Below are 21,649 nucleotides of genomic sequence, written 5' to 3'. Positions count from 1 at the left end.
GTTATGTCATGATCGTTACTGAGGTGCGAACCTGTAGGTGTATGTAAAAGGAGTCATAATCATGACGGCATTTCGGATTTTTTTTTTTCATTTCATAAATATTTTGTACAAATCCGGTATATCCGGTATATCATGTTTAACAGACTATTAACAGTTTATACTGATGAAGAAATTTCGGTCGTCTCATTGGCACTTCAAGACCAGTGTAGACCTATTTACTGTGTGCAGTGCTCTTGTTCAACCATTTTGCAGACTTGGCCTTCCAGATATATTGCTGATCACCCGACTACTGGAATCCACAAGGTCCTGTCAAACCACTAACGGACTCGTGGTCCATTCGAACGAGGGTTTGAATCCAGCCCTCGTTATGTCGGTTGTGGCCTTATGTCAAGGAGTTGTCTGGTACCTGACGAGAAGTTGTGCATTGTTTCCTCTTGGCTCCGTCTGGTTTCCTTTGGGCTCCGTCCGGTTTCCTCCGCTCACAAACCTGACCCCCAGGATAATAGTGAAATATTCTTTACGTAGAAAAATACCAACGAAATGATAACCAAATGACTTAGTGCTTTAAGATCAAACACGCGGATGTCCGCCGGGAAGCTGTTTAGCTACAGAAACATTGCATTGTGTTCCCTGATCACTGGAAAGGCCCGGTGTAAATTGTTCCTGTGTGGTAAAAATATATACGATAGAAACAAATTATAGTGAAAATAACTGTATTTGACGCCATGAGAATTGTATGCGTAAGTTAGCATAACTCTGTTACATATTCTATTGTTCGCCTGGTCGGAAATATTTTACAGTTTCAATCGTGATTGGTTTCAACTGAATCCATTGATTGTATGATGTATGATCTAGTATAAATGGATCTTAAAAAGTACATTGTACATGTGTTTATATATGCAGAGAGAGGTATATACAGTTCGTTGGCCTGCATAGCAGCCTGGACAGTTTGGTCAGCATCTTTTCTAGACACATGTAGTTGGTTTACACGTACCTTAACAATTATACACGGCCTCCTATGCACACTTTGTAACTACAGATCTGTACCCTAGCCTGTTTCACCAGAGTAATCAGGAGGTGGTTTGCTTTGCTGTAAACAGATGACTTGCACAATGCAGTATTGCAGAATTTTAATAACTTCCTAAGCTTAGATACGGTGTGTAAATGACACCGTATAGAGAACATGCGGATTTATTTCTGTATTCAGTGCACATTTAGTGATAATTGTCGTTGCTTCCAGGTTCTGCATCCTCAGGTAGAGTGCCGGCATAGTACAATTTTCGCGATGTCGAACATACATGTATATAGGAGCACGTATATGCAGAGGATATCCCCAGCTTTCTTCTTGGGGCTTAAAGATGACTTTAAACTACAGTATTCCTACGGCCCCATCGGTTAATGTGGATATAAAGTAACCTGCAATTGTGACATGAACTGCGATAGCCGTCTATAGAACTCTTATTTTCGAAGGTTTCCGACGATTGATGGAACATATGCATAAAATTGAGGCGTTCCTAAGAGATACAAAATATGGACAAAAAGGATTATTTGTTTTCATTATCTTTAGCATAACTATCTTCGATTACCTTTAACATCATAAACTTCCTTTGTAGTTCCTTACTGTGTATCCCTTAAGACTACAGGTGTAAATCGATGATTTAATGCGCATGTGTTAACCCCAACAGTAACTTAAGACACTGTATGCAAGCTGACGTATGTAAGTGGACTTCATCGTACAGAGGCTTATAACCGCATTGACCTATGTAGGGAAGTCGTTGAAGATGCAGTTTAAGTTCAAGATCAACTATAGACAATACTAACATATCCCTTGGGGCACTACGGGTAATAACAAATGCTTTTTTGTTGATGTGAAAGACGAGTGAAAATTTGACTATCTAAAATAATTAAAGCAAATTATTATTAGAAGTCTTTTAAATAAAAAATTCGTTGCCACACACATGTAATGTGCAATGCTATATTGTTAAGGTTACCGTGGCGTACACAGGAACCGAGCAAAACTGACGGGAGTGTTTGATTCGAGGTCGTCATCTGTATTAGACATAACAGCCAGAAGTTTGGTAGGAAGTCAGATCAAGTGTTTGCCCTTTTCATTCACTAAAAAACCTTCCTAGTTACGGCTAACCTTTGACCTGACCTTGACCTAGAGCTTACCACAGAACGTGGTAGTGGTGTAGACTTGCAGATGGTGTGTTTGTATCTAGTTGGCTTACAGGTGCAGCGTGTCTTACCAGTGTCACTTTAACATATGTGAGCAGCGCGTCGCACACCAAGACCACATGTCAAATCTGACAGTTCATGATGCGTGTCAGAGTAACAGTTATAGTAAAACAGGCAGGCAAAGCGATCACCTTATTACATAACGGCGGAGCAATGATTACAAAATATGACACCGTGTATAGTAGAATGTATAAAGTGTGCCTCGACCACCGGTTAAAACCGGTGCTACCCATGTGAAGCCTTCTGTCTGAACTAAACCAATGAAATAACACGCACGATATATATAGCGAAAACTAAGAGTCCGACAGTCAAATCTGGCGGTCGTAGTCCGTTTGAATAGTCTGGATGATTGGTCTCCTTTAACTTGAAAGTTGATGGCGTAACACAAGTCTCACACGCCGTCCGTGATTTCCCGAGGCAAGAAGTGGCTCGATTTCTTCTCCAGTCTTGTCCTTTTCCCGTTCCTGGCTTTGCCCCGTCTGTTGATGGCGATGTACCAGTGTTTGTCGGCGTATTTGTGTGACAAGTAGACGCTGTACATAATCGGTAGAATTCTCTCTTCAAATAAACACTCTTCCCCCAGAGCTGCCTGAAATGTTCAAAATAATATTTATAAACTCTTTCATAATAAATGTATATGTATATATAAATTTATTTAGCCCTGCGAAAATCCTTGTAAACAAGCGTGGAGGTAAAAACTACAAAAAAACTGTAACTAGGTCACAAATGCAGAGATATTACAAAGCAATATAAATATATATTTATATACATCCAGCAAATAAATTTCACTGTAAATATAACACGTATCTAGCGTCTAACTTTTTGCCGCGGATGCACAAGACGTCAGATTCTCGGAGGAGGATACGGATCCATTACTCGGGTCAACAGGGAGGGCAATTTTGCGGAACTACATAAACTATAGGGCAGACTGTGTTGAGAACGTTATGGCCGGGTGCCAGAGCTCGGTGATGCCTCGTCCGTACCTGTGATTTATGGCGCAGCAGCTCGTCCCACATCTGGTCGAGCAATGATTTCGAGGAAAGATCGAACACATGCATCGTTAGCTTCCATTTGTGTACATCTTAGTCAAGTGGCCTGCCAAGGCCGATTGCGGATATACGCTGGCTAGTTTAAACACTTCGCTAATTAATCATTGTGAAGAACTCATTAGGCGATCCAGACTGATTATAAAATCAGAAGCCCATATAGTGATGCTTCTCATAAGTAAACAGACATCGCCAGTGTAAATTTACCAAAATCCCTCCGCCTACAGTTCAGTCTTGGCTGATGATACGGCAGTGCATTCCTAATGCTGCCGGGTTCATAATAAACAGCTGGGGGTTATGTTAGGTATATTATTTAGTACATCACGGCGATGATGTGACCGATAGAGAGAGGGCTTACCCCGCTAACTGGTTGTAGAAACCCTAGCAATAGACTTGTCAGTAGGTGAACATATTAAGCGCTTCCCGTATACTGGATCGACAAAAATAATTCATAAGAAATCAAAAATATATCAGTAAAAAATGTCATACACTATACACTTGAGTGGAACCAATATCCATTTGTTCATATATCGTTGACATTTCTACTTTCTACTTTCGTAAATGGGAAGGTCTACCAGCAACCTGCGGATGGTCGTGGGTTTCCCTCGGGCTCTGCCCGGTTTCCTTCCACCATAATGCTGGCCGCCGTCGTATAAGTGAAATATTCTTGAGTACGGCGTAAAACACCAATCAAATAAATAAATAAATTCAGATTTAAGCCTGGGTTAAGTTTAATACAGTTTTGAGCAACAAGCTCCAGTAATTCAATTCTGATGTTCCTCACAATATCCAAAACAACCAGTGACTCAAATTTGATTTCGCCCTTAATATCCAAAGCAAGCAATAACTTAATTTTAACTTCGTCCATAATAACCAAAACAACCAATAACATAATTCTGACTTCGTCCATGATAACCAAAACAACCAATAACATAATTTTTACTTCTTCCATGATAAACAAAACAGCCAATAACTTAACTTTGATTAAATCTTTTTCTTCAATTTTTTAACTCAACATCCAAAACCAACCAATAGCTTAATTTTGACTTCGTCCATAATAACCAAAACAACCAATAACCCAATTTTGACTTCCTCCATAATACCTAAAACAACCAATAACTTAATTTTAACTTCCTCCATAATATCTAAAACAACCAAAAACTTAAGTTTGACTTCATCTCTAATAACCTTAAGAACCAGTAACTCAACTTTGACTTCGTCAATTACATCCAACATATTCAATGTAACAGTTTTGAAATAATCAATAATATCCAAAACAACCAGTAACTTAATTTTGACTTCGTCTGTAATAACCAAAAAAACCAATAACTTAAGTTTGACTTCATCGATAATATCCAAAACATCCATTAACTTAATGTAGACTTCATCCGTAATATCCATATTATGGACTCTAACTAATTGCTCAATTCTGACGCCGTCCATATCACATCCATATTTAACTAGTAATTCAATTTTGACGACAATGGTGGCATCCATATTTAACTAGTAACTCTATTTGACGTCTTCCATAACCGCCTTCCACCCGTAAGTCATTACTATTATCTTACCATCCCTACCAGCCGACCTTTGTTGTTGAAGCCTAAGTAAAGGTTGGACTCCTCTCCTCTGATGGATACAATTCCAGGAGACGCACTTTCCAGGACCAAGTTCGCTGAGAAAGGAAAGACAAAGTCACGTATATCAGGCACATCTGATTAGCAGCAATATCTTCACATACACATACATATCTTTACATGCATTAGTATTTAAACTTCAATGAAAATGACCAATCAATACTACCTTGGGGACGAGATTTAGTCGATAGTTGTCTAGCTCCTGCCAGTAGCATAGATGAGGACTAATGGCTTAAGGCAGTACGGAACATAAATGCAGACTCGTGATTAATTTTTCGGGTATGTTGCATGACGACTCGGGTTAATTTGGGCTGTAACCTGAATGTCGATTTATGACTTCATTTTGCTAGGCACATGTACTCGTATGGCGACTCGTCACAATTTGTCGTGTCATCTGTACCACGACACATAACTTAATTTGCGTGTATGGTGCATGACGACTTACGATTAATTTTTCGTGTATGACGCATGAGGACTCGGGTTAATTTGGCGTGTAACCTGAATGTCGATTTATGACCTCATTTTGCTTTGCTAGTTACATGTGCTCGTATGGCGACTCGTCACTTAATTTGTCGTGTCATCTGCACCACAACACATGACTTAGTTGGCTTGCATGGTACATGTAGCCTAATAACTTAGTTTGGCGTGTAATTTGCATGGCAACTCTTGATTTAATTTGGCGTGTAAGTTACATGGCGACTCCTGATTTAATTTGGCGTGTAGGTTACATGGCGACTTGTCACTTAATTTGGCGTGTGCCTTAGATGGCGACTCCATACGTAATTTGGAGTATGGCGACCGCTGATTTAATTTGGCCTGTAACTTACACAGCGGCTCCCGATTTAATTTGGTGCAGTAATTTGCATGGCAACTCCTGACTTAATTTAGCGTTTAACTTGCATAGCGGCCGCTGATTTATTTTTTCGTGTAGCTTACATGGCGGCTTCCCATTTAATTTGGCGTGTAACTTACATGGCAACTCTTGACTTAATTTGGCGTGTAACTTACATGACCACTCCCGACTTAATTTGGCGTGTAACTTGCATGGTGATGCCTGCTTAATTTGGTGTGTAACTTACATGGTGGCTCCTGATTTAGTTTGGCGTGTAACTTCCATGGCGACTCCGGATTTAATTTGGCGTGTAACTTACATGGCAAATCCTGACTTAATTTGGCGTGTAACTTGCATAGCGGCCGCTGATTTAATTTGGTGTGTAACTTACATTGTTGCTCCCGATTTAATTTGGCGTGTAACCTACATGGCGACTCCTGATTTAATTTGGCGTGCAACTTACATAGCTACCGCTGATATAAATTGACGTGTAACTTACATGGCGGCTCTTGGTTTAATTTGGTGTGTAACTTACATGGTTGCTCCTGATTTAATTTGGCGTGTAACTTACATAGCGACCGATGATTTTATTTGGTGTGTAACTTACAAGGCATCTCCTGACTTAATTTGGTGTGTAACTTACAAGGTGGCTCCAGATTTAATTTGGCTTGTAACTTACATGACGGCTTTCGGTTTAATTTGGCGTGTAACTTACATGGCTACTCCTGACTTAATTTGGCCTTGAATTTTCATGGCAAATCCTGACTTAATTTGGCGTGTAACTTGCATGGCCATTCCGGACTTAATTTGATGTTTTACTGGCATGACGGCGTGTAAATTACATAGCGACCGCTGATTTAATTTGACGTGTAACTTACATGGCAACTCCCGACTTAATTTGGCCTTGAATTTCCATGGCCACTACTGACTTAATTTGGTGTGTAACTTGCATGGCCATTCCGGACTTAATTTGATGATTTACTGGCATGACGACTCCTGACATAATTTGCGTGTAATTTCCATGGCGACTCCCGACTTAATTTGGCTTGTAACTTTCTTGGCGACTCCTTACATCATGTGCGTTTAACTTACATGGCTATTCCTGACTTAATTTGTCTTGTAACTTACTTGGCGATTCCTGACTTAATTTGGCGTGTAAATTACATAGCGACCGCTGATTTAATTTGACGTGTAACTTACATGGCAACTCCTGACTTAATTTGGCCTTGAATTTTCATGGCCACTACTGACTTAATTTGGCGTGTAACTTGCATGGCCATTCCGGACTTAATTTGGTGTTTTACTGGCATGACGACTCCTGACATAATTTGCGTGTAATTTCCATGGCGACTCCCGACTTAATTTGGCTTGTAACTTACTTGGCGACTCCTTACATCATGTGCGTTTAACTTACATGGCGATTCCTGACTTAATTTGACGTGTAACTTACATGGCGATTCCTGACATAATTTGCATGTAATTTGCATGGCAACTTCTGACTTAATTTGGCCTGGAATTTCCATGGCGATTCCTGGCATAATTTGGCGTGTAACTTATATGGGGACTCCTGACATATTTTGGCATGTGACTTACATAGCGACAGCTGATTTAATTTGGTGTGTAACTTACATGGCGGGTTCCGATTTAATTTGGCGTGTAACTTACATGGCAACTCCTGACTTAATTTGGCGTGTAACTTACATAGTGACCGCTGATTTAATTTGGCGTGTAACTTACTCCTTACATAACTCACATAACTTACATGGTAACTGCTGACTTAATTTGGTGTGTAACTTACATGGCAACTCCTGACTTAATCATTATGTCTTGAATTTCCATGGCCACTCCTGATTTAATTTGGCGTGTAATTTCCATGGCAACTCCTGACTTAATTTGGCTTGCAACTTACTTGGCAACTCCTTACATCATTTGCGTTTAACTTACATGGCGACTCCTGACTTAATTTGGCTTTTAATTTACATGGCGACTCCTGACATAATTTGCGTTTAATTTATATGGCAACTCCTGACTTAATTTGGCCTGGAATTTCCATGGCGATTCTTGACTAAATTTGGCTTGTAACTTATATGGCGACTCCTGACTTATTTTGGCATTTAACTTACATAGCGACCACTGATTTAATTTGGCGTGTAACTTACATAGCGGCTCCCGATTTAATTTAATGGCCACTCCTGACATAATTTGGTGTGTAACCTTCATGGCAACTCCTGACTTAATTTGGTCTGGAATTTGCATGGCAATTCTTGACTTAATTTGACGTGTAACTTACATGGCGACTCCTGACGAAATTTTGCGTGTAAGTTACATGAACACTCCTGACGCAATTTGGCGTGTAATTTGCATGGCGATTGCCGACTTAATTTTGCGTGTAACTTACATGGCGACTCTTGATTTAATTTGGCGTGTAATTTGTATGGCGACTGCTGACTTAATTTGGCCTGGAATTTGCAGGGCGACTCACGATTTAGTTTGCAGTGTAACCTGCGTGAAACCGACTCGTCACAGGTTGACGGTATCTTGCAATTATAAAGCACAGACCCAAAAATGATTGCATTCATAAATCAAATGCAGTCAATCTTAGAAAGTTAGTGAGTCAAACTTCTGTGTAAAACTGATGAGTTGTACGTCCCTATTTACATGACAGAGTGGAATGGCCCGTTTCTATAGACTGTGGATAACTTTTCTACATTGTGCAATTCTTGCTTCATTGTGATGCATTTATTTATTTATTTCATTGGGTTTTTATGCCGTACTCGAGAATATTTCACTTATACGGCGGCGGCCAGGAAACCGGGTAGAGTCCTGAGGAAACCCACGACCCGCCGCAGGTTGCTGGAAGACCTTCTCACGTACGGCCGGAGAGGACGCCAGCATGAGCTGGACTTGAACTCACACCGACTGCATTGGTGAGAGATTCCTGGGTCAACACATTATGCTCACGCGCTAACCAATTGAGCCACGGAGACCGCCATTGTGATACACGCTAGATTACTACGAATCATAACTGTTTAAAATAATAACTAATTAATCATAGTAATATATGATTCAGTATAGTAAACAAATGTAAATCTCGCATTTATATGGTTGAATTTATGCCTTAAATTAACCAAAACAGTTCAATGAAGATAAATAATTATAGTTAATAACTATCTACAATCTATTAGGAGACTGATTTTGTGTATGAATGCACTAGTACAGGAAGCCATAAAACGTGTCAAGGCTTCACACAAGCTTGGTTTTCCACCATGAATTATTAGATCTTGTCACCTAATAATTTCATTCCAAATAGATATTTAGCACACCTCTCTTGCTATGCCAAAATATAGCTTCATGAACATTTTTGGTATTTTGATTTCTTCTAGATTTATACAGTGGAGCAGCGATGCTACAAGTAAAGCCAACAGCGAAGCCTTAGCTTGTAGCTGAGGTCATGGCCAAATCCGCGCGAGCCCGCGTCGTCATCTACGTCACATGGCCATGTGACCATATTAAATCCATCGTCTTACTGCGGTTTACATATGTTTTACTGATGCTAGGCGAGCCCACAAACCGCACACACACGCTGGCTCATCACCTCACAGTTTGTACTAATGGCAGGCGAGCCCACAAACTGCACATACACGCTGGCTCATCACCTCTCAGTTTGTACTAATGGCAGATGAGCCCACAAACTGTACATACACGCTGGCTCATCACCTCTCAGTTTGTACTAATGGCAGGTGAGCCCACAAACTGCACATACACGCTGGCTCATCACCTCTCAGTTTGTACTAATGGCAGGTGAGCCCACAAACTGCACATACACGCTGGCTCATCACCTCTCAGTTTGTACTAATGGCAGGGGAGCCCACAAACCGCACACACAAACTGGCTCATCACCTCTCAGTTTGTACAGACACCAGGTGAGCCCACAAACTGCACATACACGCTGGCTCATCACCTCTCAGTTTGTACTAATGGCAGGCGAGCCCACAAACTGCACATACACGCTGGCTCATCACCTCTCAGTTTGTACTAATGGCAGGCGAGCCCACAAACTGCACATACACGCTGGCTCATCACCTCTCAGTTTGTACTAATGGCAGGTGAGCCCACAAACTGCACATACACGCTGGCTCATCACCTCTCTGTTTGTACAGACACCAGGCGAGCCCAAAAACAGAACATGCTCACCACCTCTTAGTTTGTACTGACACTAGGCGAGCCCACAAACTGCACATACTCACTAACTCATAACCTCTCAGTTTGTACTGAAGCAAAGCGAGCCCACAACCCACACATACACACTGACTTGTCACCTCTCAGTTTGTACTAATGGCAGGCGAGCCCACAAACCGCACACACACACTGGCTCATCACCTCTCAGTTTGTACTAATGGCAGGCGAGCCCACAAACCGCACATACACACTGGCTCATCACCTCTCAGTTTGTAAAGACACCAGGCGAGCCCACAAACCGCACATACACACTGGCTCATCACCTCTCAGTTTGTACTGAAGCAAAGCGAGCCCACAAACCGCACATAGGCAGTGACTCATCGCTTCTCAGTTTGTACTGAAGCAAAGCGAGCCCACAAACCGCACATACACACTGACTTGTCACCTCTCAGTTTGTACTAATGGCAGGCGAGTCCACAAACCGCACATACACACTGGCTCATCACCTCTCAGTTTGTACTAATGGCAGGCGAGCCCACAAACCGCACGCACACACTGGCTCATCACCTCTCAGTTTGTACAGACACCAGGTGAGCCCACAAACTGCACATACACACTGGCTCATCACCTCTCAGTTTGTACTGAAGCAAAGCGAGCCCACAAACCGCACATTGGCAGTGACTCATCGCTTCTCAGTTTGTACTGAAGCAAAGCGAGCCCACAAACCGCACATACACACTGACTTGTCACCTCTCAGTTTGTACTAATGGCAGGCGAGTCCACAAACCGCACATACACACTGGCTCATCACCTCTCAGTTTGTACTAATGGCAGGCGAGCCCACAAACTGCACATACACGCTGGCTCATCACCTCTCAGTTTGTACTAATGGCAGGTGAGCCCACAAACTGCACATACACACTGGCTCATCACCTCTCAGTTTGTACTAATGGCAGGCGAGCCCACAAACCGCACACACACACTGTCTCATCACCTCTCAGTTTGTACAGACACCAGGTGAGCCCACAAACTGCACATACACGCTGGCTCATCACCTCTCAGTTTGTACTAATGGCAGGCGAGCCCACAAACCGCACACACACACTGGCTCATCACCTCTCAGTTTGTACTAATGGCAGGCGAGCCCACAAACTGCACATACACGCTGGCTCATAACCTCTCCGTTTGTACTAATGGCAGGCGAGCCCACAAACTGCACATACACGCTGGCTCATAACCTCTCCGTTTGTACTAATGGCAGGCGAGCCCACAAACTGCACATACACACTGGCTCATCACCTCTCAGTTTGTACAGACAGCAGGCGAGCCCAAAAACAGAACATGCTCACCACCTTTCAGTTTGTACTGACACTAGGCGAGCCCACAAACCGCACATACTCACTAACTCATAACCTCTCAGTTTGTACTGAAGCAAAGCGAGCCCACAAACCGCACATACACACTGACTTGTCACCTCTCAGTTTGTACTAATGGCAGGCGAGTCCACAAACCGCACACACACACTGGCTCATCACCTCTCAGTTTGTACTAATGGCAGGCGAGCCCACAAACCGCACATACACACTGGCTCATCACCTCTCTGTTTGTACAGACACCAGGCGAGCCCACAAACCGCACATACACACTGGCTCATCACCTCTCAGTTTGTACTGAAGCAAAGCGAGCCCACAAACCGCACATAGGCAGTGACTCATCGCTTCTCAGTTTGTACTGAAGCAAAGCGAGCCCACAAACCGCACATACACACTGACTTGTCACCTCTCAGTTTGTACTAATGGCAGGCGAGCCCACAAACCGCACATACACACTGGCTCATCACCTCTCAGTTTGTACTGAAGGAAAGCGAGCCCACAAACCGCACATAGGCAGTGACTCATCGCCTCTCAGTTTGTACTGAAGCAAAGCGAGCCCACAAACCGCACATACACACTGACTCATCACCTCTCAGTTTGTACTAATGGCAGGCGAGCCCACAAACCGCTCATGCACACTGACTCATCACCTTTCATTTTGTACCGATGGCAGGCGAGCCCACAGACTGCATATATGCACTGACTTGTCACCACTTAGTTTGTAATGACACCATGCGAGCCCACAAACCGCACATGCACACTGACTCATCACCTGTCAGTTTGTACAGACACCAGGCGAGCCCACAAACCGCACATACACACTAGCTCATCACCTCTCAGTTTGTACAGACACCAGGCGAGCCCAAAAACAGAACATGCTCACCACCTCTTAGTTTGTATTGATGCTAGGCGAGCCCACAAACTGCATATACTTACTAACTCATCACCTCTCAGTTTGCACTGGAGGAAAGCGAGCCCACAAACCGCACATACACACTGACTCATCACCTCTCAGTTTGTATTGAAGCAAAGCGAGCCCACAAACCGCACGTACGCACTGACTTGTCACCTCTCTGTTAGTACTGACACTAGGCGCGTCCACAAACCGCACATACACACTGACTTGTCACCTCTCAGTTTGTACTGAAGCAAAGCGAGCCCACATACCGCACATACGCACTGACTCATCACCTCTCAGTTTGTACTGACACTAGACGAGCCCACAAACCGCACATACACACTGACTCATCACCTTTCATTTTGTACCGATGGCAGGCGAGCCCACAAACTGCACATACACACTAACGTTAGCTCCCAGTGTGGATTATTTACACTTTCATTATCAGCCAGTCTCGGATGCCCACTTGTACCTGTTTCGGATGCCTAGATGTATCCGAAGTTACTTGTCGACTTAAATCAATGAGCGAACGCGGGACCTGTTGACAGAACTGTTGACAAGGAATATCTTGTTTAGCCTAACTGAGACAGTTTCACAGGCACAAATCATATAGGAGTGCCAGACAAATTATATCATTTGTTTACGATAGCCTATTGTATGATAGGATTACAAGTTTTCGCAGAAGTACATGTGTAAATAATCCCTTTATATATAGTCGCTGACAGCTTCAAGACACTACACTGCATAAACATCACTGACTGACATTCAAGTACCGTAATCGCAATATCAAGTCTTTCAAACGCAACGCCATGACATTCTACATAATTGTTTCAAATACAGATCCTGAGTCAGGCGATCAGTAGGTCAGAGGGTGTCTATGCAAATGTCGTCGTATATCAGATGGGTGTTGACGCCATGCTGATCTACATGTATAACATGACGGAGTCATTTTACTCCTGTTTTCGTCACCCTATAAAGTATTCTACGGTATACGTGAAAAGTTTTGGGACTTTATAACACTAATCAAATACCAGTATATATAACCAAATACAGCAGTGACGACGCGGACAGAGCTTAGAAATTCGGATACAAGGGATCGCACCGCGATAGGTGCCTGGCATAAGGCCGTGGCTGATTCAGTGAGGGCTTGATTGGATCAGGTCACCCCATTGGTTAATCGTGTAGTGATTAGCCAGGACAAGCTCTCAAGGTTAGCTGCATGTCAACATAGGGCCAATTTCATAATAGACACGGATTTGCTACCTAAAGATTGTGAGATGGCAAAGTATTCTCTGACGAGGAAGAACGCGTCTTGACGAGGAAGAACGCGCCTTGACGAGCGAGAACGCACCTTGACAAACGCGAACGTGCCTTGACGAGCGAGAACGCACCTTGACGAGCGAGAACTCGCCTTGACATGTAACCATAGTCTGCCGCAGCATGCGATAACGTATGGAGCCGAAACAGCGAGAGGACAGTGATGGTGGGGAGAGCGGAGTATTGATGCAGGTGCCCGGTGGTGGAGTGTTTACTGATTCTTGGGTAATGTCAAGGTGATGTACGTTTTTCAAGAAGGCACCAGATTCCGTCTTATCCTGTCTTTTCAACGTTGACTGTTGCCTCATATAAGTGCGGTGAATCCAGGTAGTATAAAATGCGGCAGGATGTGTGCCGTCAGAGAACATCAGCGTGAACATGAGGTTCCCATGAGGTAACGGAATGCTTTACTACCGCATTGTGATTTCTGGCTGTACTGACGACATACTGACTGTTGTGAACCAGAACCAACTGTCATTGCTTTAAGGGTTGTGTGGCTGTTGCTGACCTTGGTGGTAATTAATGGACTTTGGTCATAATTAGTTAGTAGCTTCTTCAACGTGTTGTACAGGCAGTTCCCCATAACTCAACACGAAAGCCGTGTTTATGAGAATGCAGCCAACAGTCTGGATGTTTGGGAGACGTTAACTGAGTGCTCGTAGATCCATCACACTAACATGGTTATATGTAAAACCATGCCGCGGTGTTTTAAACATGATGTCGCTGCCTACTTTTACAAACACGGCTAACCTATGGCCTCAAGGCTTGTCTTGGAACAACCAGTGTTACACCAACGAGAGTATATCCACTTGTATGTGGCTCTAGGGCCCAAACTTACACTACCATTTGAAGCTGTACCAAGTGGTCTGGGAATCTCTTTCGGTTGCGCTGTTGAGAGGATAGTCAAAGTTACGTTTTGAGCCAACTCCACGGTGCAAAATTTAGCAGAATGTCTCAATGCAAATTACAGTAATTTATGAGGAATGTACATAAAATTACCTCAGTTGGGCGGCGTATAAAATGAATACTTCTAAACAGATCTCATACTGCGACCTAGATACATTTTGGCAACAAGGTCAAACTCGTAAATTCGCAAAGTCTCTGTCTACGAATGTGCCTTTACCGCCCATATTGATCTCCAAAAATGAAAACACCGCTGACGCATTGAAGGAAAAGCAAGGGATGCAAGCAGCGCGGAAAGTAAAATGCTTGACGTCAGCTCTCTGACTTAACATACATAGCAAAAAAATGAAGAAATTGTAAAGAAAGGAACCAGTGCAAGATCCTCACTATTCTTAGATATGTCCCACTTACCATTTTTGTCCGACTCTTTGTAAGTGCCATACACCTTTCCTGTTGGGGCTATGCACAAGTTAAAGCCAGTTCGGCTGCACAATCTCTTCCTTGGTCCCCAGAAGGTCGGTTTGTTTCCCGATTCGCTTGGTCCGGTAAATCCAGGAGGGACGTGGACCACGGTGGTGTCCGGAGCGTCACACATGTTATACCCGACGGCACTGATCTGATCAGACTAACAAGAGGTGCCGTTCCCCGTGACGACTGGAGGCTGACAGCTACACAATAACTTCTCTTTTCCCTTCTGGCACTCACATGAACGACTCTTTAAAGCCGAAATAGCTAGATGTCAGACAAGGCGTACAAAGTCTTACATAAACTGCTTCCTGTCGGGATTATTCATGTCTTGTTCATCTCTAGAAGCTGGCATGGAGGACTGGCTTCCGCCATTACTCACAGTCCGCTAGCACGGGACCACCATGTATCACTCAGTATTCGGTAGCTATACACAACTCCACTCCGCCTGAATTTAGCCGAAAATCTACATTCTGAGTCAGTAGTACACTTGAAGGAATTTGTCTTCTGTTTACCATATGATGTTAACCAGAAGCTATGCTAACGGGGAGTTTCCCCGGTATTCGATCATAGACGGAGGCACACATGCCCACACCCTGGGGGAGGGAGGAGGGGAGGGGGTGGAGGACGGATCAGGTAGAAGGCATGTACAGGATTACCCCCACATCTGGTGTCTATCCTTATATAGCCGTCCACAAACAAGCAACTCTCAAGACGTTCATCTTGTGATAATCACAATCAGCGAGATGCGGCTAATTTCACAAACCCACGAGCATGCATATTCACAAATGGATGTAATCAAATCTGTCAAGTTTTATCGTAACACGTGTGCCTGTTGATTTTAGTTTTTCAATCTCCGACTGAGCTTCAAACTCGGTTTTGATAACAACACGCAATAAGCGCAGTGGTAAGTGAAAGATAAGTAACTGTGCGTAAACACTGCCTAAACAATATATTCTAGCGAACACGTGTTACATCATGAAGTGCGGGGCAAATAAACTGTACTACCTCACATGTTACGGCCTCTGACCGAGTAGAAAATCTGGCATTGAGTCATTGATATTAACATCGTCTTAAATGGGTAAGGTCAGTGTTTAGGGAATTTGCACTTCATGACGCATTTGATATACGGAGATCGGTCCTTAAAAGACACATAACCAACTCCCACCCCCCAATGCTCAACTCAAACGGAGAATATTGGTGTACATGCCCTCTTATTGCGTAGTCGCCAGGAATAGTGGCAAAAAATACTAACATTTGACAAAAAAGATCAACACCTTGTGTGATATACTTATTCGTTGATCAACATTCATTTAATACCACTATATCGTGCGATAATAGTGGTTTAACGAATTCTGACCACATTTAAATTTGAACTTGAAGCTCCAGCCAAAAGAGCAACAGCTGGATTTGAAACTGGGACCTCTTTTATTTGGAGCGGAACGATTATATATACTGATGTAACTATGGTGTTAAAGAGAATGACACCCTGGCGATGCAATACTGGCCTGTGGTAACTATACTTGTGTTTAGGGCATTACGTTTTGGTGAGGCAGTATTGGTGTAACTATACTGGTGTTTAGGGCATCAATCTCCAGTGAGTAACTACGGAGCGGGTACGGTGTAAATATTCTGGGCCCAGGATCAAGAAGCAACCTTAAACTTAAATCAAAAGTTCGTTTATTAAATTTATGTTTCATATCGTTAATTTAGCTGAAAATTGTTACAATAACATACCCGAAATTCACCTTATTAAGCAATGTTTTGTTACATAAGAAATAACAACTTATGTTGACTTGTTTTCTCTAAGTATTTCCCTACTCCTACTTGTCAAGTTGAACAGCGTTTTTTCCATGGTTTTATAACTTACAAAACCGGCTGATTGGTACATGATTACCTTATGTTTAACTTAAAACCCCGGCCCCCCACAAGATATACTCTCACATCTAATCGATAAGTTTTTCGATAAGCGCATCCTCGATAAATCTCGTAGGTCATGCGAAATGTCAGTGGTAATAAATATGCCCGGAATTTCAACCTGGCATTCTAAGCGCATCTTTTATCTACCATGTGGTATTACAGAGGACCTATCACAGACTGAACATATTATGGTGTCCACTACCTCGACATATTCATTATACCATCACAGTATATTTGTTTCAATGTTTTCAACATCACACAGATGTAAAGACTCGAGAACTATACTTACTGACCACGCTTTTCACTTTGTATCATCGACCACCTGGGATTAGTCTTATTGCGATAGCAATTTACAGTCATGTACAGGTGACGTGGGGGTATAGACAAATTATTTGTGCTCTTTTCTCTCGTATATACATACATAGGCTTATATATATATATATATATATATATATATATATATATTATATATATATATATATATATATATATATATATATATATATATATATATATATAATATATATATATATAGTTCAGCTAATAAGCCTCAGTCAATAAAACTGGCCACAGAACTAGACAGTACGCTCTGTTTTCGGTTGACACGTTTGTGAAGTACAATGGAGCAAAGGCACGCGACTACGGCGCTGAACTCATAGGTCATTACAATAGAACATCGGTTAAAAAACAGCGAGGAATTTATTCCTGACAGATTTATTAAACAAACTAGTCACGCTCTGGTATTACGTTCAATTATTTATTACCGAGATGTGTTTTTCTCATGCGTCACTTGATAAGTTCGAAATGTCACGTGGCCAAACTTTTCAACAAAACAAGCAAGCGCCATTTTTTCTGGCCCATTTTCTTAATTGTGTCCAAAGTACTAATTCAAATCTCTGTTGCAGATGGATCAATATGTCGATTGATTTGCAAATATCGTGAATACTAAGATCAGATTGTAGGCGATCAGGGAAACCTGCGACGGGCCACAACAGGCATTGCACTAAATCATGAAGCTCAACTTATATATCAAGGATATTTTATTAACTGACACGGAAAATAACCATTATCGTAAGTGTAAAAAAAAAACCCGCGTGGCAATTATTATAGAGACACAATGCCCATGATTCTAAGATGTATTGAGTATTCCTGACGCAATCCATATGCATGCATGCACGTTATCAGTTAACAATGTCACAGAACATTCCTTCTCTCTGAATGTCACGATTTTTAATATGGTGTACAATGCTGCATGGATTATGTTAATCTATTTTGAGGTAAATAATTGCCAAATTTCCCTTCCATCAAAAACACCACCGACCACAAAGTCATCGCATAAATCGTAAACAGCAAACAAGCAGCATCCGTGACAGGACCTCGTCTCCGGTTGATAGTAAAACTGCCTTCCTGGACCTTGAGAGGAATCGTTGTAAAACTTTTCCAGATAAATCTGTTCACAGATGGCATTTCTCAAAGTCGACCTAACTGGTGATTTCTTTAAAGAATGAGAACAAGAATCAGGGCGGATCGCTACTGAATCTGAATAAATGCGCGATTCCCAGAAACGTTTCTTCTTTAGTTGTTGTTTGCTGTGGAAGACTTTGTCTGTTTCACGTGTCTGCAAATTTTCCACTAACTCATTGCCGGGGTCAGCTGATGGAAGAAGGGTTGAATCAAGACTCTGGCGATGAGCCGAGGAGTCCAGGGTCTGGCCAAACATTCTCTTTATTGTTTACAGCACTTCCCACAATATTTACGTTCATTTTCACAACATGTGGTCTGCAGACGATGAAATGGCGATCTGACGAGCTGGAAATTACGCCCGTTTGACTGCAGTAAAACACACTCGCTCAAAGATCAGCGTTATTCGATTACCCCGGGACAAATAATCTTGGATTCATAACGTCACAGGGGTAAGATCGAGCACCTTGAGGGCATGAAGCGGTATCAGTGTAAATTCTGAACGCGGCGGGAGATGGTAACACTAATTCTCTTGGCAGACGTTGTGTAGTGTTTTTTTCTCTTATTAATTGTCATATGAATCTACGTCAGAGAACAAGCTTCCATGTACTACCATTGAGCTACAATTCGTCAGCTGTCATACTTTTAAGCTAGGCGGAAACGGAGTTCCTTCTTTATACTTTTCCCTTGCAGAGTATTTCCTAAAGTCTTCTTAATGTTTAACGGATGGCCACGCAGAAATTCAAAGAACTTTTTATTAAGTAAGAATAAAGTCAGATTTTACCAATCTCAAAGTGTTAGACCTTTCACAAAACAGTAAAGGGGCCAACAAACGTTCGTGACATATGCGTTCTGAAGACTACATGCTAAGTGCAAAAGCTGAAATGTTTTAAAGTGGGAAATTCTTGTTCTTTATTAATTGACACATCGTTACTTCCATCATTTTACTGCTTAAAAGTAAGCTTAAGACAATTTACAAAACGATATGAAGACGACGTGATAAACACGTCTTTCGTAACGTGAGAAAATCAAATTCATAACCGTTTTTGAAAACAAATATTTTTCCTTTCGTTTTGCCAATACTAAATCATTTAGAGCTTACACTATACCTAATCATTAAAATAAATAATCAATTGAGTCAGAGGGGCCTCCGTGGCTCAGTTGATTAGCGCGCTAGCCCATAAGTTGGTTAGCACACGCTAGCCCAGAAGCCTCTCACCAATGCGGTCACAGTGAGTTCAAGTCCAGCTTATGCTGGCTTCCTCTTCGGCCGTACGTGAGAAGGCCTGTCACAAACCTGCGGATTGTCGTGGGTTACCCCGGGCTCTGCCCAGTTTACTCCCACCATGATTCTGGATGCCGTTGTATGAGTGAAATATTATGAGAACTCATATTATTATTAAAATATGAGTACGGCGTAAAGTACCGAATAAATAAATAAGTCAAACGAGTCAGTACCTTACTGTGGTCTTTACCAGGTAAAAATGGCGCCGTGTGGTGCTGATTATAGGTGGATTAAAACTACTACAAGTATAGACGAGTTTTTCAAGGCAGAAAGTATCACATGGTTCCCTAAACTCGCGCAAAAGTGAAAAAGTAAGCCGATAAAGCGGTCCCAGAAAGATGAATGAATGATTATGGTTCTAGAAAGTTGACAATCACAATGTAAAATCACAGGAGCCAATTAAAGTGGATGGAGCCAATTAAAGTGGATGGACACAGTTCAGTTGATCAAACATCACAGTTCAGTGCATTTCGCCGTGACGATGACATTCGGTGACGTAACGATAAACACACGTCATACTGGTGGAGACAAGGCGTGACGTAATCATTCTCACGAGCGCCGTCGATCACTTTTTGTCACCAAGGCACCAAACGCAGTGAGAGTGGGAGAAATATACAAATGCCGTGTCCAAGACCGGGTTTGAACCTACATCTCTACGTCCTCAGAAATATTTCACTTATACGGCGGCTTCCAGGTTTATGGTGGGAGAAAGCCGGACAGAGCCTGGAGGAAATCCACGGCCATCCGCAGGTTGCTGTCAGACCTTCTCTCTCATGTTAGGAAATTTGACACAACAACGCCTTCACAGCAATGGTACCTTAAGGGACGTACGGATTTTGAAGCCCTGGCATCAGAAAGGGTTTCCTTTGGGGATATACTAATGAATTCCCAGATGTGTATGTGACGCCCTATACTGCAAAAGTCGAAATGTTTATCTTCAAAAATAATGCAGACCACAAAAAGGCGAGGGTGTACATAACCCCTGCAGCAAATCGCTAATTAATCCAATTTTTCTAACCCTGGAAACACAATTTATTTCCACGGCTGGGATTTCGTTTCCCAGCCACTGAATGAACCTATCTACTGATATATAAACCGGCGCACTGATTTATAAACCGACCCGCTGATTTCTAAACCGACAAACTCATTTATGAACCTACGTACTGACATATAAACCCGCTCACTGATTTACGAACCTGTCTACTGAAACAAACCTGTTCACTGATATATATACCCACCTACTGATTTATAAACCGGTCCACTGATTTACGAACCTACCTACTGATATATAAATCCACATATTGATTTACCTCTATCGCCTTCCTAAACTCTCTCTCTTTCAACAGTATAAAAAGTGTTTTTGTGGACCAAAACATAGGAAGTAATTTTTTGTGGTTAGATGTGCATTGAGATTTGGCGGAAATTTCGTCATTTTGAACCACAATTTCTTCAGTGAAAAACTTAAGTCGCCATTTAATGTGCACGCGGGTACTTCATGATGTTTAGAAAGGAGAAAGAGTCTGACACAAAGGCACCGAGAAGGCTAACAGATTTATGTGTTCAAAAATCGCTGTTTCCTACGAGGAAACAAGCCCTTTTTATTCGGTTTTAACCACTTTAGACTGATTCAAGACATTGTCACACAATGTCCAGTGAAACATTCATGTTCATGTTCAGGAAACTGTAGGATTTAGTTTAGGAAAAGTGTTGCGTCCTTCCGGTCGCCTGGTGACATTGTGTCATTGAGAGAGCGGATGCCAGGGATCACATTGACTTCAGTCAGTGGGCTCCCATGGGTTATAGGTTATATATCTGCCGATTGAGGCGCTTTTGTTTTTACTCCACCTCTGTCGACAGGAGTGTATGTATAGAGAGCGTTTGTTTCTGTTTCAAGGGCACAACTAGCGGAAATCTGAAACCGGACAACGATGCCATTATCCCCGCTTTGTTCAGTTGCACAAATATTTGTGTTCTTTTGGTCATTGTTGAATGGATGTGTACTACACTAAAGTCTTTATATAGACCTACGTCTGCTATGCAGAACACAAGTTACGACAGCGTGTTAGGGCCAAATATGTCTTCTGTATGTAAACATACA

At 42.3% G+C, this 21,649-nt stretch overlaps 1 protein-coding gene across 1 annotated transcript; it reads right to left on the bottom strand.

Annotated features, from left to right (window-relative positions):
* Nucleotides 1-696: 696 nt before the first annotated feature.
* Nucleotides 697-15,483, bottom strand: LOC135472448 (fibroblast growth factor 9-like). Its single transcript, XM_064751963.1, has 3 exons — nt 14,832-15,483; nt 4,853-4,956; nt 697-2,827 (listed from the first exon to the last, which is right to left on the bottom strand). The coding sequence occupies exons 1-3, from the start codon at nt 15,013-15,015 to the stop codon at nt 2,630-2,632; spliced, it is 486 nt and encodes a 161-aa protein (XP_064608033.1). The 5' UTR covers nt 15,016-15,483; the 3' UTR covers nt 697-2,629.
* Between the last annotated feature and the right edge of the window lie 6,166 nt (nt 15,484-21,649).

This window comes from Liolophura sinensis, chromosome 8, assembly GCF_032854445.1.
Source record: "Liolophura sinensis isolate JHLJ2023 chromosome 8, CUHK_Ljap_v2, whole genome shotgun sequence".
NCBI lineage: Eukaryota > Metazoa > Mollusca > Polyplacophora > Chitonida > Chitonidae > Liolophura > Liolophura sinensis.
The sequence above is the reverse complement of the archived record's forward strand: the minus strand, read 5'-3'. Positions and strand labels throughout refer to the sequence as shown.